The 20,999-nt window shown below is 37.5% G+C and overlaps 2 protein-coding genes across 2 annotated transcripts in view; one reads left to right on the top strand and one right to left on the bottom strand.

Moving 5' to 3' along the window:
- Positions 1-3,222, bottom strand: part of Nep3 (Neprilysin 3) — a 44,836-nt gene extending 41,614 nt beyond the window's left edge. The window contains exon 1 of the mRNA XM_034981064.2: positions 3,036-3,222. Coding sequence (XP_034836955.1) covers positions 3,036-3,068 — 33 coding nt within the window. The 5' untranslated portion in view covers positions 3,069-3,222. The remainder of the gene's footprint in view (positions 1-3,035) is intronic.
- Positions 3,223-3,586: 364 nt separating this feature from the next.
- The window catches only part of CRMP (Collapsin Response Mediator Protein), a 55,610-nt gene continuing 38,197 nt past the window's right edge, over positions 3,587-20,999 (top strand). Inside the window, exon 1 of the mRNA XM_034981070.2 lies at positions 3,587-3,795. Coding sequence (XP_034836961.1) covers positions 3,754-3,795 — 42 coding nt within the window. The 5' untranslated portion in view covers positions 3,587-3,753. The remainder of the gene's footprint in view (positions 3,796-20,999) is intronic.

The raw sequence follows: 20,999 nt of genomic DNA, 5'->3' as shown, positions 1-20,999 counted from the left end.
GAAGCTACGCACTTCCGCTGGGCGACAATAAGAAAAAAGTCCCTAGAGACTAGTTAGTAAGAACTTGGTGAAAACCCACAAACCTACAAAATTCGACTTCAACAAAAAGTAAGTCAAGGTCTTGAGAGTTGAGACTCCATGTCTCATGGCGACTCAGTGACACATGCTACTGCATGTGTCCACTCCAGGCCTTTATCTATACCCATTCAAAAAATCACGTCAATCCGTTGCACCGTTGCGACGTGATTGAGAAGGACAAACCAACGAACCAACAAACCAACAAAAAAACACACTTTCACATTTATAATAAGGGTACTGATGTTGTGGAATTCATTAGCTGCTTGAGATTATTAGACCCTGTTTATTAAGATTATCTTCGCTAAATCCTCTAGCGTCATAATTGACAATACCCTACTTACTTGGTACACTTTTTGTTTACGGAAGTAGCATCATAATATTATTTACTTCGCATCATCATCATCATCATGATCAACCCATCGCCAGCTCACTACAGAGAGAAGGGTTTTGACCATAGTCTACCACGCTGGTCATGTGCGGATTGGCAGACTTCACACACCTTTGAGAACATTATGGAGAACTCTCAGGCAAGTGATATTTAATTACTTAAAACGCACATAGCTCCGAAAAGTTAGAGGTGCGTGCCTGGGATCGAATCCCCCACCTCCGATTAAAAGGCGGACGTCCTAACCACTAGGCTATCACAGCTTTTTTTATCTTCTTTGCATACCATTAATAAAAGATTAAGTAAAGCTGACGCGACGTTTTCGTGCGTGACTGAGTGCAAGGTAGTCACTCCAAGTCACTCACGATGAGGAACTATGTAGTTGTCATGTACATTGTACATTACAATTAGTGCACGTGCTTTTGTAGATTAAAAACTGGCCAAGTGCGAATCAGACTCGCGCACTGAGGGCTCCGTAGTACAATCGTATGTTATCGACGTTTTGCACGATAAATCAAAAACTACTTACTAGATCTCGTTCAAACCAATTTTCGGTGGAAGTTTGCTTGGTAAATGTACATTATATACTTTTTTTAGTTTTATCAATCTCTTATTTTATTATACTTATTTTACCAATTTGGAAGTGTCTTTCGCGCAAACTATTTAGTTTAGAAAAAAATGATATCCATAGATACCCCACACGTATGGGTTTGATGAAAAAAAAATTTTTGAGTTTCAGTTCTAAGTATGGGGCACCCCAAAATTTATTGTTTTTTTCTATTTTTGTGTAAAAATCTTAACGCGGTTCACAGAATACATCTACTTACCAAGTTTCAACAGTATAGCTCTTATAGTTTCGGAAAAAAGTGGCTGTGACATACATCCAGACAGACAGATATGACGAATCTATAAGGGTTCCGTTTTTTGCCATTCGGCTACGGAACCTTAAAAATGTCGGTACCTATATGTTTGCAGGAAACCTGCATGCCTGAGTGTACTCCACGGTGTTCACAAAGGTGTGTGAAATCTGCCTATCCGCACTTGGTTCGCATTCTGAGAGGAGACCCGATCGGTGATGGAAGGATTAGAGTGAGCCGGCGATGGGTTGATCATGATAATGATGAAAATATTTTGGACCTTCCATGCTAAGAAAGTACGTTTCCACTGAAACTTATTTGCGATACTGCATCATCGATTTGCGTCAGGTGTAATCAAGTAGATGACTTGATCCAGTGATCTTTGCACCTGATATCTAGTTACTACTTGTAGGTAAAAGCCAGATAGTTATGCTTCAATGCTGACCTTATTTAACTAATAAGTTAATATAGACAAAACAAGGGAGTACTGACTGCTGAGTAATACACATTCAATACCGAATGAAATTTCAACTAAAACACACACAAAAAAATTTTAATCGTCGCACGACGATTTTCTTCTATGCAAGGCGTTCCGAACCAGTAGTAGATGCATTTACGATTCAAAAGAAAGTACCTAATTGTAAAAGTATCATAATCATCATCATCGATAGATGTCCACTGCTGGACATAGGTCTCTTGTAGGGACTTCCACTCGCCACGGTCTTGCGCCGCCTGACTCCAGCGGTTACCTGCGACTCGTTTGATGCCGTCCGTCTACCTAGTGGGGGATCTTCCAGCACCCCAACGTCTATCGGTTTTACGAACTATGTGCCCTGCCCATATAAAAGTATACATATAATTGAATATTTGGTCCTTGGTGCATAATATATGGTATAACTACTTAGGTATACCTACACCATTTCAATCCATCATAAAACACCAAACCAAGATTCATGGTAAAGCATGCCTATCTTTAAAACGACTTTCATCTCAAGCCAAAATGATCATTATCGTCATCATTATTAATTTAATGTCAGAGGGTTACTCGTAGGGTTACTCGTATGTTAGTAGATACTTTTTTAAATCAGAAAATGTATGTTATTTTTTTGTTTAACTAATGTAGGTAGGTACATATTTATTTTTACAACAGAACCTAACTTATGTACCTACCTACCTACCTATAATGATAAAAAATATATAAAAATATCGTTAAATTATAAAAGTAACTATTGTAACTTACCTACCTAAAAAAAATTAGAACGTTGTAGCCTGTAATTTTTGTATTTGGCAGGTAGTTTCAACAAAAAAAAAACGTACGCATAATATAATTCGCGCATCCTATAAGACAAATAATTTGATATGATTGTGCTATTTACCCAAAAATTCAATTGGATTATTCTATTGTTTTGTATCCCATTATGAATATAGTATTTTTAAGTATTTAAAACATCTTAATCATGTTTAACCCGTTGTTCTTTGTCCTAAAATCGAATTTCGCGACAGCGACTGCCTACGTTCATATTGGTTATCGCGCAATGGCAAATTAAATATTTTTTGCTGTACCTTTTTCATAAAAGAGGCCCTATAACAGTTCTCCTATTCTTTATGCCCTCCTTCCCTTCGTAAACATTTAACTATTAGAGGATTCCCAGTTATTTTTGTAACAAAGACGAAAATATACTGGAAATCTTCGTCAGAATTAAAAAATATTTTACCGTCAATCCTGGCTTAAGATGTAGAGTTGGCATGGGTGAAGAAGGAAATGCTACACTGCCACTTCACTGCACATTGAGAAAACTACAAAATAATAAGTCTTTAAGTTAATATCGTGTAATAAAACGGGCGCGAAAAATCGGTAGCGCCCGACTCATGGTTCGATTATGTTTTGGTCGGAAAAAATCGGCCGCCTTCCCTCGTAGCGTAGTATCGACTTTATTTTAAAGACTACTCCTAGCGCCATCTATTTGCAGTTCATTGTACCACTTTGTAACACCTTCAAGTTCAGACAATTTATATAACTTTAACAAAACATGAACATACAAGTTAATTTACACTGCATAATTTTTGTATTTAATTGGTCCATTATTATATTTTGTTACAATACTTAAAATATTGTGTCCTCTCTAACGATAGCTACGACATCTATTAGTGTTTTCAACAACTGCATCATTTTATCAATCGCAAGATGGCAACATTGACAAGTTATGTTCACCAATCGGGAGCTACGTTTTTTACGCAAGCGTAGTGGAGGGAAGATTCAAGTCTCCATTGAAAATAATCAGTAGGTTGAAAACCGGCACATGTATGTGTAGCGTGTGAACGTACTTCGTTGGTCATTCAGATTTGCGAAATTATCATCTACCTGGCCGCCTACACGTATTTATAAATAAACATTCGTGTTTAGTGCAATAGTTATTGGATTTGTGTGGCAAAATGACCAACGCACCGGTGAAAAAAGTTCCCATACATTTACAGGTGAGTACTTTTGTAACGGCTTTGCGCAACCTGTTGTTTTTGCGTTTTAATAAATTCTAGAGGCGATTTTATAACAGTTTTAGAAAGAATAATGTGTTTTACGTCTTACTTCAGCCGGTAGTTTTAATATTTCTAATATGAAACTGTATTACAGCGTCCATAAAAGCGTTTAGACTCCTCGCATGCGAATCTTCTCTTGGGAAATCTCTGACCTAATTTTCCAATAGAATTAGATTAGAGGTGTCAAAAAATAATGTACCTAATAAATTTATTAAATATATAAATGTATTCAAGATATTCGTTTTTAGATTAAAACAAAATTGAATACAATATATAATAAGTAGTGAAAATTTGGGAAATCCTTCCTAAAAAATAACTCAGGCGTTCGATCTTTGATACGCGTCGCGACCGAGCGACGATATTAGAATAAAATATATTAGGTAGGTACAGCTGAATACAAATATCGTCGCGATTCGACGGTGAATAATTATTACATCGAATTTTCGTATTGGCCTGTTACATGTTGACTGTGATGATACGAGTATGCGGCTAGTATTTTTATCATTTTGTTTGTTTCGTAATAAATTTTGAATGCAGTTTTATTTATTTGTGAACTTGAGTGTCGATAAATATTTAATGCGAATAATTGTAATGTAGATTAGGCAAAATAATGTAGATTAGGTACATTTTTGTGTTGTGATAGATTTGTGTCGCGCGTTAATAATACCTATTATAGTAGATTTGTTCTTTTTGGAAATACTTGCGTCATTTTATAAATCGTATGAGAAAATGTTTTTCAAAGTGTAGGTATTATCATACATTTAAGTATTATAGGTAATAGGTTAGGTACGTGAAGTGGTATTGTTCTTTTTAGAAATCATCATCATCATTTTATAATTCGTATGATAATAAATATGTAGAAATGTATGATAATAAATATAGTAGTTACCTACTAAAAAGATTTTTTTATAGGTAACTAGGTAAACTTACCTACCTATTGTATTGTAGGTATCTACTTGACATTGCTTTATCGTTCTACTTGTTTTTATTTTTACATACATAGGTAGGTACTAGGTACTGTATTCCGCGACAGGTTGAGATGGCAATCGGGGTATGAGGCGGGGGTGACACCCCGCACACCCGCACGTCACCCTCGCTCGCCCGCACTGGGTTAGCACAGGGGCCGTGCGGGTGTGCGGGGCATTCCCTCCCCGATTGCCATTTCGACCTGTCGCGAAGGTATGCATTGGGTACCTATTAAGAGTAAAATTTAAAATTTAAATCAATCGAGTTAAATACAAGCTATACCCTAGTTCTCGACCTTATTGACGGTTATGAGAAAGTTGTTTTTTGTCATATTCTTGTTCAGTAGGTATCATTCATAGATTGTTAAAATGTTGTTCCCTATGTCAATAAGGTCGGAAATCGCTTGCACCCATTTATCTGCTTGCGCCTCATGGTGAAATCGGTGCAAGCAAATCTCGACCTTATTGACGGTTATGAGAAAGTTGTTTTTTGTCATATTCTTGCTCAGTATAATTCATAGATTGCTAAAATGCTGTTTTCTGACGTATGTCAATAAGGTCGAAAATCGATTGCACCCATTTTTCTGCTTGCGCCTCACGGTTCAAGCAATTTTTTTTGTGTAACAAAATAATGTAGGTAACGTTAATAATTATTAAATATTTGTCTGTAACACGTGATAATATTGTGATACACACATGAACCTGTATTTGACACCTCTAAATTAGATTAGATTTAGTGCTCCGGGCCCTGGGAACGTAGGTAGTTTTCATTCGTGATAGTACCTAGATATAAAATGGCTCGTTAAAGGATTTACTACAATTCTAATAGAATATTTTAACACTTATTGTAGGTAGGTAGGTGCGAGTAGGAAGGTATGTTAAAACCATTTTGTTATCGGTCTTTTTATGACTTCATAGCTTTATTTATCGTGGATAACAGTATTGTATCAATGAGAGGTGACTTAACAAAATGTAGGTAGGTATACTTAGTATCAATAAAACTAATTATTTACATAATAATATAATAAATACCTAATCACAGAATAGCCTTTTTATCCTAGGTAATATAGGTACCACTTCATTAATAGTGGATAAATACTAAGTAGATACTGGTATTGTAAGTACCTACCTAAGTTTAGTATCTATCTATAATAGGTACCTACGTAGTATTTGAACTGCTGCTGCGTCCGAAGTCCAGACTTTATTTGAACCATTTGGACATTGGGACTTTTTTTAACCTTTTTGTATAAAAATTAAAATGTAATCGGTGGTAGGTAGATAAAGTTTATCACGTAGGCGTAGGTAGAAATTAGAAAAGAATCTGCTTCAAATTAAAAAATGCCTAAACCAATTTTGATGAAGTTTTAATATTATGGTAGGTAAGTAGGTAGTTAGTCATTTCAACAAAATGATACCAAGCAGGACATGACCTCCACCTCTCACTAACTTCCCTCGTCGTCGTTGTCGTCATCATCATCATCATCATCATCAACAGATAGACGTGCACTGCTGGGCATAGGTCTCCTTATTGTAGGACTTTCGCAGGCCTCGACCGCCTGAATCCAGCCATTGCCTGAGACTTTGACCACTCGAGTAGATATTCTACTCATGTGCTTTTGACGTCATATTTCTACCTAGTCTAGTGGGAGGTCAGGCAACAGTACGCTTTCCGGTGCGAGGTCGTCATTCGACGCAGGGCTCATAGTTCGAAAAATCGATAGATGTTAGGATCCCAAGTGTTAGAAATCGTGAAATCAATCATCCAATATAAAAATTTGTAATGAGTTAAATACTATGGCCATAATTAATAGAACGCATTAAATATGATATGAAGGAAACATTTGATTGAATGAAGAATATTGCAACCTAAACCTTATGTGATTCATTCAATCAAATGTTGTTGACAATACACATCCCTAAATTGCATATCTATTTAAAGTAACTTACTTATTAAGCTTGCTAATCGTTAAAATTACTAAAATTATTTATCAAAGTAGTATTACATATATTTGGTTGTTAACATAATAATGACTTTAATTACGATACTTTGAAAACGATTCTTAAGGAATGAATGAAGGTAACTTCACGTCATTTCGATTAATATCATAGTTCATTCATGATAAACGATATAAAAAGCCGTGTGGCCTAATAGGCAGGTAGTTCTGTAATGAAAACCGACAAATAAACTTGTAAAATCGTCTTCGAGTTATTTTTCCTTCGTGGTCTCCTTACACAAGGAGCTAGAATGGCGACCTCGCAGCGGAAAGTGTAGCATTAGAAGACCCCCCCACAAGGTGGACAGACGATATCAAACGAGTCGCATAGGGAGTCGTCTTGCGCCGCGGCATGTGGAAGTCCCTAAAAGAAACATTTGTCCAGCTGTGGACGTCTATCGGTTGATAATGATATGAAATAAAGTTATACCAGAGTAGTTAATTTCACACCCTGTATACTAATGGTTATTATCATAGAGCAGAAACAAAGAGGAGATGTTGTATTAAGATTTCCCTATGAAATATCGAGTGACATTTTGCGGGGTGAGGGGTTGTGGAACGCCGCCCACTTCTCAATTTTCCATCTGCGGGTTAGTAGCAAAACTACTCGCTTAGCGACCTAACATCGATATATTGATGTCACTACATAGTTCAGCTATCTCACACTAGATGTCAATAAGTGTAGAATTACGTATAAAATTCCTTACAAATGAAATGGATACCATTCATAGCATCAGAACGTCTGTCTGAATAACTTTGACACGATAAAACACAACACTTCATCCTTTTGTTCTTAAAAACGCGAAAACACACCGATAATACGAGTCTCAATATATGTGAACCTGACGAACGCAGACAGCATACTAACTAAGGCCCCGCCCACAGTGATGACGTCAGGACCTAGTTGAAAATCACAGTGCACAGTTGCTTAGGCCAACTCCTCTTTGTTTCTGCTCTGTGGTTATTATCTTACGTCAAGTCAAGGGTGAGCGAAGACGCGGGTGAACGACCCCGCATGCTCGTGGAGGGTCTAGGTTGGCAACTGTACGTGACATGCGCAATGCTGCTGGGGCTCAGAGGGAATAGATCGACATACAGAATTCATTATGTTTATTACTAGCTGATGCCCGCGACTTCGTTCGTGTGGATTTACGTTTGATTTTCCGGAAAAAAGTGGCCAATGTCACTCTCCAGGTCTTTAATTATAGCCATGCAAATCCGATCCGTTGCTAGGTTACGACGTGATTGAAGGACAAACCAACTAACAAACTAACACAGTTTCGCATTTATAATAATATGTACGGTATAGTGATGAGATGGACAGTGAAATATTGGAGCAAAACTGCCCAAAACAAGGAGTTTAATGTCATCAGGGTTTATGTATTTATCATCATCATCATCATCATCATCATCATCACCATCATCATCATCATCATCATCATCATCATCAACCAATAGACGTCCACTGCTGGACATAGGTCTCTTGTACAGACTTCCACACGCCACGGTCTTGCGCCGCCTGGATCCAGCGGCTCCCTGCGACTCGTCTTATGTCGTCCGTCCACCTAGTGGGGGGTCTTCGAACGCTGCGTCTTTATACTATTTATGTATGTGAGTTTCTGTATTCCACCATAACTTCTAAATAGCTGAACAGATTTGGATGTATGGCCCCTATGGGGTATCGTTTCAGTCCACATTATCCCAAGCGACACTGGATATTAATCAGAGGGTACGGCAGTGCCCCCGCCAAGACCAGCCAAACTAAAGGACGGGGCACTACGTACCTTTTCGTCCTATTTTCTGATTTCTGTTTCTCATTTTCAAACATGAAATTTTTTACTTTTTAATTCATTTTTTGAAAGACAGGCGCGCTTTTTATATTTTTAATTCTACATTCGTGTCGGATTACTAGATGATGCCCGCGACTTCGTTCGGAACTCATTGATTTTGAGGGACAAAAAGAAGCCCATGTCCGTGCCCGGGATGCAAGCTATTTCTGTACCAAATTTCGTCAAAATCGGTTTGGCTGATAAAAAGTAATACATAAGGTAGACATAATATAAGTTTGGTTATTATTATAGTATGTAGGTACGTGTTCCGCGTAGAAATTATATTAATTAAGTAAAACAATATAAATCCCGTGCCGAATGCTGAATCATCATATTATACCTATAGTTCACGACAGGTCGACATGGCAATCGAGGCGGGCACCCGCAGAGCCCCTGCGCTAACCCGGTGCGGGATAACGCGTGTGCCCCCGCCTCACCCCGATTGCTATCTCGACCTGCAGATACCTAGGTAAAGTACCAATTACTAACAGATGTCATCATCAAGATCAACCCATCGCCGGCTCACTACAGAGCACGGCCCGGGTCTCCTCTCAGACTGAGAAGGGGTTTGGCCGTAGTCAACCCCCGTTGGCCATGTGCGGATTGGTAGACTTCACACACTTTTGAGAACATTATGGAGAACTCTCAGGCATGCAGGTTTCTTCACTATGTTTTCGTTCACCGTTAAAGCAAGTGATATTTTATTCATTAAAACGCACATAAGTCCGAAAAGTTAGAGCTGCGTGCCCGGGATCGAACCCCCGACCTCCGATTAGAAGGCGGACGTCCTAACCACTAGGCTATCACAGCTTGTCCAACAGATGTAATCGCACCCAAAACCGTCGTTAGCACAGAAAAAAACCACCTAGTCATTAGTTTGAGTGGGTAACTAGGCACGGCACTCCTTTGAGTAACCCAATATCGTGACAGCTATTAGCTAATAGTCCCTACCACTAATTGGGTCGTCATGGTTCGTCGGAGATCAACAGCACATGAACGTCACAGCTTAACGCAGTATGCCTACTCGTACATCTCTGTTTCATACAAGTACCTACTACTCAGGTGGGCTTGATGTAAAGTGACATATCCTATGACGTAGAGCGTAGTAATTTAATCTATGCCTATGACGTTCTAGGTTTTAATAGGGTCTTGGACTGTAGTAATAAAATGATGGATAAGTAAAATATTTTTTCTAGCAAAAATTACTCTATTGTTATCACAATTTTTATGTTAAAAAATTGAAAAATATTTGTCGTTTACGCATTGTGGCGTCATTATTAGCTTTCCGTACAGCGTGACGTTAATAATTAATAATGTTAAAAATAAATAAAGATCATGTTTTTTTTTATTATTCTTTTTAATAACGAATTCTAGCCACGTAAACTACCGCTATACAAAAAGTTACATCATTTTATTACTACAGTCAAAGACCCTTATTGACGGAATAATTTGAGAATTGTATCAATTGTGTCAAACTTAGGAACAGTTCACGACTTAGGATTCTTCACTGACTGTTACCTTTATTAGGGTTCCGTACCTCAAAAGGAACACTTGTAGGATCACTTTGTTGTCTCTCTCTCTATCTGTCTGTCGTATCTGTCAAGAAAACCTATACCTACTTCTCGTTGACCTAGAATCATGAAATTTTGGCAGGTAGATAGCACAAGTAAAGGGAAAAATCCGAAAACCGTAAATTTGTGGTTCCATCACAAAAAAAAACTAAAATGTGTACATGAACTAATAACAATAAATTACTTAGTATTTTCAATTTTAAAATTAAGATAACTATATCAAGTGGGGTATCATATAAAAGGGCTTTATCCTACATTCGAAAACATTTTTATTTATTTTTATGCGTAATAGTTTTTGATTTTTCGTGTCGAAAAAAATACCGTTCCTCCCCCCTTATCTCCTCAGCTAACCAATCGAAAAATCTAAAATATATATATATATATACATATATATATATATATATATATATATTACAGAAAAAAAACTAACGCTTTAACTATTATAGTTTATTAACAATAAACCTTTACAAACAAAGTTAGTTTTGCGGTTCGTTAACAAAAGTCATTTTCTGTAGTACGGAACCCTCGGTGGGCGAGTTCGCCTCGCACTCGTCCGGTTTTATTTTATAATTAAGTAGTTAAAGAAAAGCTACCTACCGTGAAATTAATCACATCAAAACCAGTACAGTAGATGAAGATTTACATAACCATACGTTTTTTCCCACCCGCTTTTGATAAAGATCGGACGGGAATCATCATGGTTTTATTTTAAGTATAACTTTATTAGTGCGCCGCTTCTTGAGAAGTTATACTTTAAAGTCCGTAGCAATACTCATCTTCGCTTATTTTCAATGTTTCACACACCGCATACGCATACCAATTTTCGTAGAAACTCGTTTATGCTTAGAGATCTGCCTCATCGTTTAATAAAATTTGTAAAAATTACAAAAATTTGGACCTATTCTGCATTACTGCATCACATCATCATCTACCACTATTCGGAAAGCTCTGGCCAATGAATTCTTTAACGCTCATACTTCAGTTAAATTATTCGTTGGCCTGATCTCGCTTTTATTACTTTTCCCTGAATTTTCTCTCCCCCAGTCGAGTTTTTTTTGTTATTCTTATGTTTATTCTATCTGTGAAAACTTGTCATTAGCTTTAATCTTCTTCTGTTTTTACCTATTCATTTTTTCATATTAGCTGTAAGTTTTCCTGTTAAATAAAATAAAATTGAATAAAATTAAACCTATTTTTTTATTAACCGGGTAGACTGCATAAACATAGCGGTCTTTGCCCGCGACTTCGTCCGCGTTATACTTCATTATCAATTATTAAAATAATTAATGCATTTTTTTGTACTTTTGGTGGTTCAATAAAAAAATAAGGAAAAATCAACTACCTAATAATCATAATACTTATTCAACAGTTATTTTAATAGGTAAAAATAAAAATGTGTAAGGGGTAACGGTGTATGAAAATATATTATTAAGTAGGTATGTCTCTTCGAGACTTCCGGCTTCCGAACGAAGGGGAATCGAAGGTCGGATTTTAATCATGACTTTCCGCCCTTACCGCTTAAGGTTTTGCGGTTTTTATTGACTTATTTAACTACAAAGTTAAAACTAGATTATAAAATGAACTAAAATCTAAATAAAATAAAAATAATTTGTATCGGCATCCTCTTCTTACTAATGTAATGTGATAAGGACAGACAGTTTTGAATTACATTTAGAGCTGTCAAACCTCGTGACTTTAGCTGCTAAATCTAAATGCTAATCGCAAGCCTAACTGTTTACTAAATAAATAAATTTAGAGTCTTTGAATGTAAAATTCATGTTCCGTCCCGTTTTAGCAATATGAAAAAAGAAAAAGATGCACTCTAAATTTAGTTTAGAGAAAGACAACAGAACCGGCGCCATTATTATACAAAGTTACACATTTACCCATCCTACATTTTCAAATGTTTAAAAAATATATAAACTCGCGATTTACGACGAAAGGTAATGAAAGTTTGCTCCAAGTTGCCCATAAAGAAGGGTATATCTATTTTCGCTGCACAGCAAAGGGCTTGTCATCCACAAAGGGCCGTAAACAATGATTTATGATAAACCCGGGCGTTACTTACATACATCGAGCTTTAACCGCTTTTCTATGAATCGATTAAATGCAGGGGATTGAACTTGAGATAAATATCCTAAATTAAATCTTAATGTGTTAAAAATAGGGTTTATAATAAATTGGGAGTTGGGTGCTCCATCGCAAAATGAGATGAGTCTGTTTATTTGTCTGGTAAAAAGACCTATTCTGTAGTTACGACATTTGAGTTAAGAGAAGTAACTTTAGCTGGCTCCCCAGCCAGCGCTTTCCATACATTTTCTTCTTTTGCATCTAATTGCATATTAACTAATCAAACCCAATAAAATTTTGTAGACAAGTTCTAGAAAGAAAAATCTGTGTGAGATGGTTTCCACATTTGTGTAAAATGTAGGTAGTTTAAAAATTACACAGGCTAAAAAGTTTATAAATCCTATACTTATGTACCTAGAATCTAGATACAAATCTTGTTGCCTATTATAACCCAATACAATCTTGTGTATTCAATTTCACAGCTCTTATAGTTTACTAGCTTATGCTCGCGACTTCGTCCGCGTGGATTACACAAATTTCAAACCCTTAGTGCACCCCCTTAGAGGTTGAATTTACAAAAATCCTTTCTTAGCGCATGCCTACGTTATAATAGCTATCTGCATGCCAAACTTCAGCCCGATCCGTCCAGTAGTTTGAGCTGTGCGTTGATAGATCAGTCAATCAGTCAGTCAGTCAGTCGCCTTCTCCTTTTATATATTTAGATTAGGCTTCTTGAAGTGGTTCTTTGAAGACAGAAACAGTATACCTAACTCCCAAGTAGTATAATAAGAGCATCTTTCATCATTCTTGTTGTTTGAAAAAGATTGACGAGGCAAAGCTACGGGGTAGAGAATACAAAATGCGATGAAGTTTTTTTCTCTCATCAAAGTAACACTTGCCATACGTTGTTAGTTCGCAGAAAAAAAATCGATAAACAAGCAAAAGCCTACTACACTTCCCGTCCTACCCGACCACCCCCAACCTCCTCTCATAGGCTGCAAATAGATCTACACACATGCCAACTTATTACCAACACCAACTAAGGTCATGATCTGACTTTTTATGTTGTTTTTACCCGACTACGGCAAAGCCAAAAGGAAGAATTATGATTTTGGCAGTCTATGTATGAAAATATGTATGTGTGTTTGTTTGTATCTATGTGTGTTCCCTATAGCGGCTAAACTACTGGGCCGATTTTGATGAATGAGGTGTCAATTGATTTGATGTTATGGTCCAGTAGGGCGATTTCGTAAAACCTGCATCAATCATTATTACAATCTCAATTCTTGTGATTGGTTGAATTTGTGCTATTCTTGTTGCAACTATGCATTGTAGGTAAAAGTGACCGAGCGTGAACCAATCAGGTGATTGCGATCGTGACATTGTAGCTGTCAGTCTACCGCAATCGCGCAGCGTGTGACATAGGCTACATTTTATACGAACAAAATCGATCTGACATCAAAGGCAATGGTGGTGGGAAAGACAAGCTTCCTATTTTATAAGTCTACAGTTAGAAAACTATGATTTAACAATCATTTTATATCATGTCTTTTATCTTATCTCTTTAAATTAAACACAAGTTCTTGCCTAGTTTTCAATCTATCAGTCTGTTATTAATTAATTACGTTACAGTTTAAATTAAACACTAGTTCTTGCCTAGTTTTCAACCTGTTTCAGTCTGTTATTAATTAATTACGTTACAGTTGGAACGTATCAGTACCCGACTTGTTGGCACATCTGTAGAAGCTTTAAAGGCGGCAATCTCGTTTCCCGACAACACTGATTGGTCCTCCAATGTAAAATATACTTACTCGGCAGCGTTGATGCTTTTACCAGGTTTTACCTAATGTATTGTTTTGTACTCTGATGACAATCATGAGGCTTTTCTTAAGAGTGCTCTCCATGGCCGCTTAAAGTCTAGCGTGAGAGCATACAACGAGATGCATGATGAGTGGACAACGCGAATCAACGTTTGGTATTCCGTTTTTTTTTTAATTCCTGAACGCTAAATCGCTTGGCGGCACGGCTTCGCCGGTAGGGTGGTAACTAGCCACGGCACGAAGCCTTCCACCAGACCAACCCTGAAATTTAAAAATTATAAAATTCCAAACCCCTGCCGGGAATCGAACCCGGGATCTCCCACTAAGAAGACCACTTAATGAGCTAGTCAGCCAACTATGACCTTGCGTATGGGTAAATGGGTAAAATGGACCAATAATCACGACTAACACTTTTCCAGATTACAATACAAGATATGTCAAAGTTTATTCCTTCATCTTTATCATCATCATCAACCGATAGACATAGATCTTTTGTAGGGACTTCCACACCCGCGTTTTTATGTAACTTTCCCTGAACTTTACAGACGCTTGAATATTGATGCAACCATATTTCGATAACCTTTTGTACTGTATTTAGAAGATTAAAGTGTTACCTGATGGAGTAATCTTCACGACACCAGAGAATATACCTACTTACATAATGCAAACAAATGGGTATGCCTATGACTTAACAGTATGCCATATTTAGCAAGTAAACGCTTGCAGAAAAACATCTTTAACTTTCGCTAGTAGTTTGTATAGGGTTACCATTCGTCCGGGTTTCTCCGGAATTGTCCTAGTTTAGGGGTGTCCGGGGACTGCAGTGACGTGCACAGGGTTTGAAGCCAGGGTAGGCATTAGTTATGTAGGAACCTGTTTACTGGCAGGTCATAGTGAAAAATATGCATTGAGCTATTACAACTGGGGTAAGCAGTGCATTTATGCCTCTATAACCTGCACGCCATTGCCGGGGAGAACCCGGACGGGGCTTTGCATATTTGTCCGGATTTCAAATTTTATTTTCTGTGCATCATTCTTTTAGAATCGAGAGCATGAGAGAAAAATGTATAATAATTGTTATATGATACTTAGTATTGTTACCAAAGTTTAAAGTATTTTGCTTTATTAAAAAAATACCTAATAATAAATTTTTAAATGTGAGGTAAATAATAATATCTGATATCTGACAGATATGTCCGGGTTTTACGCTGAAAACCGGGATGTTTATGCTCCTTGAGGGACGTGTCGACGTGTGGCCTAGTTATGACAACGTAGGTATATAGGGCAAGCAACGTTGCCCCAAGTCGGTAACTGAATGCGTGAGCGACTTTGGAGGTCGTTTTAGCTGTTTCATTTCCTCCGTTTCGCGGAAAGCACGTTACACCGTCGCATCCGCGTCGGTCCCAGTTATAATCACAAACTACTTATCTATGTTAGTACTAGCATTATGTTCACGACTTCGTCCGCGTGGACTACACAAATTTTCTTTTTTTTTCTCTTTAAATCACCCCCTTTGGCGTTGAATTTTCGAACATCCTTTCTTATGCCTACGTCATAATAGCTATCTGCATGCCAAATTTCAGCCCGATCCGTCCAGTAGTTTGAGCTGTGCGTTGATAGATCAGTCAGTCAGTCACCTTTTCCTTTTATCTATGTTAGTATAACTACCTAAGTGTAAAAAACCTAAGAGACTAAATTTAGTTTTCTTCGAGTTGAATGTATTTGGGAACCCACTGCATCAAGAAGAGCCAAACTTATTGGGAAAAGGTAACGATCCTCAACAATGAGGAATATCACGCAGAGAGAGTCCTGATTTATAGATTTTACACATAGCAACCCTAAGTTTGTATAACCGCACTTTCTTGTCCGGAAAATGGCGTACAGTGTCTGGGAGACACTTTCTTTTGTTATTTGTTATTCATCTGACTCATTTTCCTTTCCTAGTTTGTAAAAAGAGTTTTATGTTTTACTCTTGCTTTAGTCTGCGGATTCGCACGTATCTACATACATCATACATACTTAACTAACGTTTATACCATCTTGGTTTTTATTATTATAACTACTAGTTAAGTACCACTTAGATGCTTTAAGTTAATGCTTCAAATTAAGCTTTTGGTTCTTTCTATATCACAGACTTCCGCAAAATAACGCTTGCTTCTATACAATAAGAATATGATCGTAACTCAAAATCGTTACGAAGTGAGTTACGATAGTTTTCGTTGCAGGTGAGTATAATATCAACGCGTTACGTTACATCCTGTCCCCTGAATGGCATTCGCCTTCGGGACGGTCCCCTCTGGGACGTTTAACACTTACCGGCTACCGCCCTGACTGCACTGCGTATGAATAAATCAAATGACTCATACAATTTGTTCATTCAGAATTTCAGATTGTACGAGACTAGAATTTAGGTATTTTTCTGTGTATGGCAGCGCAATGGAAGCATATACATAATATAGACCGCGACAGATTGAGACAGCATTCGTGGTATGAGGCGAGGGGACGTTTCTCACACCCGCGTTCGCCCGCACTGGGTTAGCGAGGGGGCTGTGCGGGGCGTCCCCTCCCCGATTGCCATCTCGACCTGTCGCGTCTATTTCGTGGTACTGCGTAGAACTTCATCATAATAATCAACCCATAACTTACTACTGAGCTCGGGTCTCTGGAAAAATGAGAAGGATTTCCTAACTATGTTCTCAGCAATAAATATTTAACTGCATCATTTTTCTACAACTACACCGCGCGCCACCGTAAGCAATTTCACCCTCACCACCTGGGTGTCTGGTGCACTTCGACCGTCCGTTGTACCAGTTCCTTCTTTCCACGCATATTACAAACTGTGGAATCAACTCCCATCGGCGGTGTTCCCACTAGATTACAACATGGGGTTATTCAAGGGGCGGACCAACAAATGCCTGAAAGGTCGGCAACGCATCGGCAGTTCCTCTGGTGCTAAATATTCATGGGCGGCGGTAATCACTTAACATCAGGTAACCCGCCTGCTCGTTTGCTCGCAATCTCTATTAAAAAAAATTGCTCAAAACGCACGGAAAGCTTCGATATTACATTTATAATATTAGTATGGATTTCTTATAGCCCAACGTTATCCATACTATATTACTATATTTTACTATATATTATTTTACTATAAATTATATATTATAAATAATATTATATTATAAATGAGAAAGTGTGTGAAATTCGGTACAGAGATAGCTTGAATACCGGGGAGGGACATAGGCTACTTTTTATCCCGGAAAACCAAAGAGTTCCCACGGGATTTTAATAAACCTAAATCCACGCGGACGAAGTCGCGGGCATCATCTATGAGAAAATGTATAAACCCTGTAGAAACTGATTAGAGATAACTACCTATAAGATAGGTTACCTCGAGATAACCCCTTGCATGTTAGGTTTTCATTTTACAATCGCATTGCAGTTCTTGTAATCTTTATCGGTAAGTTGTAAAATCCGGATCCAAAATAGAAATCGTTTTACGACATTTCTGTTCGGCTAGAGATTTTTCTTAACTGCTTAGGTACCTATTTAAAACTATTTGGTCATCTTATTGATGACCGCATTTAACCCATAACGAAATGTTTGCAATAACAATAGCTTTCCGAAAAACTCGGTACTGTTGAAGAGAAGATTGCTGTTAATTTTTTTTATAGCCCACTGGCTATAAATTTTTTGAGAAAAAAATTCAATACGGTTGTATGTTGCCATTTTCAAATGTGTTTTTTTTACAGTTTTTAATGGTTTTCAGTTTTTTTAGTTTTTCGACAGGGCAGTCGTCTCAGGAAGTCGTGTTTTTTTTTTAGGGTTCCGTACCTCAAAAGGAAAAACGGAACCCTTATAGGATCACTTTGTTGTCTGTCTGTCTGTCTGTCTAGAAACCTACAGGGTACTTCCCGTTGACCTAGAATCATGAAATTTGGTAGGTAGGTAGATGTTATAGTTGACATTTGGAGAAAAATCTGAAAACCGTGAATTTAGGGTTAGATCACACAAAAAAAATTAAATTATGGTCATGAACTAATGATTAGTATTTTCAACTTTCGAAGTGAGTGACTATATCAAGTGGGGTATCATATGAAAGGTCTTCACCTGTACATTCTAAAACAGATTTTTATTTATTTTTATGCATCATAGTTTTTGAATTATCGTGCAAAATGTCGAAAAAATACGACTGTAGTACGGAACCCTCATTGCGCGAGCCTGACTCGCACTTGTTTAATTACGACTTGTCTTTACGATTCCACATATTATAAAGTCAAACATTGTGACATACTGTAGCCTCATAGCCTGTAGGTAACTAACCCACTTGTAGCTGTTATTTGCAACTGCACTCAAGATAAGATTAGCTCAAGATGACTCAAACTACATTATTTATAAAGTATCTATCTATGCTTATGTGAATACGGCTATTGTCTATTGCATGATTGTATATTTATTTTGTCTATGCCCGTTCTGTACCGATTAAACTAAATTATATAGATTGAATATAACGTACCGCCTGGATATTACTTAGGTAGGTACTAGTAACTTGTAGCAATTAATTTAGCCCGAAAAAAAAATCAGGATTTTTTTTCAGAATTCAGGTTGGGTTAGATCACAAACAAACAGTTTTTTATAAAAAAATATATCCAAAATGCAAACACGAAGATAGGGAAGATACTATCAAAAGGGGGAAAACTAACTGACTCATACTGTTACGAATAGGGTGAATTTTAACTTAGCAGACCAATTTACCAAAAATGTTTGTAATAATTGCAATACATAAATCCACAGAAATGTCTGCGATGTTTTGTATCAGGGGAGCTTTGGGGTTTTGCCAATACCTACCTAGAGTTCCTAGACGCCGAAACTTGGGATACAAAATTGCTAACTATTTATTACGAGCCTATTTTCTCAAGTTATCAATGGTTTTTTTAGGGTTCCATGCCTCAAAAGGAAAAACGGAACCCTTATAGGATCACTTTGTTGTCTGTCTGTCTGTCTGTCAAGAAACCTACAGGGTACTTCCCGTTGATCTAGAATCATGAAATTTGGCATGGAGGTACATCTTATAGCTGATATTTGGGGGAAAATTTGAAAACCGTGAATTTTGGGGTTAGATCACACAAAAAAAATTAAATTGTGGTCATGAATTAATAATTAGTATTTTCAACTTTCGAAGTGAGATAACTATATCAAGTGGGGTGTCATATGAAAGGTCTTCACCTGTGCATTCTAAAACAGATTTTTATTTATTTTTATGTATCATAGTTTTTGAATTATCTTGCAAAATGTCGAAAAAATACGACTGTAGTACGGAACCCTCATTGCGCGAGCCTGACTCGCACTTGGCCGGTTTTTTTAATTTATAGACTAGCGCTTGGCTGCAGTCAGACCTGGGTGGCAAGTGATGATGCAGCCTAAGATGGAGCACGCTTGCCTAGAAGATGCCTATTCACTCTTGTCTTGAAGATACCCATATTATAATTGGAGGGGAAAACTGATGCTGGAAGGGTGTTCCAAAAAGTAAAATCGATAATACATTGACATTCAAATCCTGAGTACTTATACGTGCGAAACCACTGAAATGTACATGTTTTACAAGTAGGTACGTTGGAAGACGTATGCCATACCCCTTTTTTCGAGATGGAAATCTTCTTAAGTTACCCATTCGGGTTATGTGGGATTTCTACCCACCAAAACCCCTTGGTGGCCCTCCTCATCGCGTTATTGAGAGGCTCCGGGAACTCTAAAGTGTACGCCGGTGCCTCTATCGCGCGACGTCCGTTGGACTCATCTTCTCTTACCCACAGTTATATGCCATACCCCTGGGGACCCACCATAGCACATAGGTAGGTAAGGTACTATCCTTTGCTACATCTGACTGAACAAAAACGATGTTTTTTATGTTGCTTCTATGGTCTCCGCTACGCAATCGTGAGCGAGTTTATTTCCATCAATATTTTATAGACGACATGTCGAGATGTCGGAGAGGGAACGCCCCGCACAGTCCCCGCGCTAACCCGGTGCGGGCCAGCGCGGGTGACGTACGGGTGAGCGGGGCATCCCCTCGCATCATTTTATTTTTTATTTTATTCGTTTTTTGCAATCAACAGCGATATATACAATATAATTTTACATAATAACAGACTGAAAATAAGGCCAAATAGGATTACAATTTTTTACAGATTACTTAAATAGATATTAATTATAAATTTATAACTGTACGTTTGATAATTTAAACAAGCTTTACAATAATATAATAATATTTATAAAAATATAAAAGTCAATTAACTAGTAAACATACCTAGTAGGTGATTCACAACATGTGTATGTGTGAGTGTATGTGTGTCTGTGTGTGTGTGTGTGTGTGTGTTTGTGTGTGGGAGAGAGAGAATACGTGAGAGAGTATGCGATATATAATATCATAGCCTGATTGCCATTTCGAACTGTCGCGGACTATATATACCTGTGCACATAATAGGTATTATGGTCAAGAGTCCATTGCGCGATACCTATAAATGGTCACATCGCCTTTGTGATTCGACCTTGCCAATGACTGAATACAATAGCTACCTATACCCATTGACTTATATATTACTTCGTATGGACAGGGCTATTGAACAAACAAAATGGCACCGACTCAGTGGTGCTTTAGCACCAATGCAACCTCAGTGACGTCTGGATTTCAAACGGGTCGTTCAAGTATCTAAGAGGTGGCGCTGATTTATTTGGTTCCAAAACCGTGAAAAATTTTGTTTGCTTGACCATATCTTGTCATTTATATCGATGCCTATACCTCATTCAATTAATTTGCATGTGGATTAATACAGACTATTTTTGAATGTATTTATTTTGAAAACCTGCAATCTTTAAAACGAATTAGGTATCTAAGTAT

The sequence above is a fragment of the Maniola hyperantus genome, chromosome 23, assembly GCF_902806685.2.
Source record: "Maniola hyperantus chromosome 23, iAphHyp1.2, whole genome shotgun sequence".
Lineage (NCBI taxonomy): Eukaryota > Metazoa > Arthropoda > Insecta > Lepidoptera > Nymphalidae > Maniola > Maniola hyperantus.
Note: the sequence above shows the minus strand (reverse complement) of the source record. Positions and strands in the feature narration are given on the sequence as shown.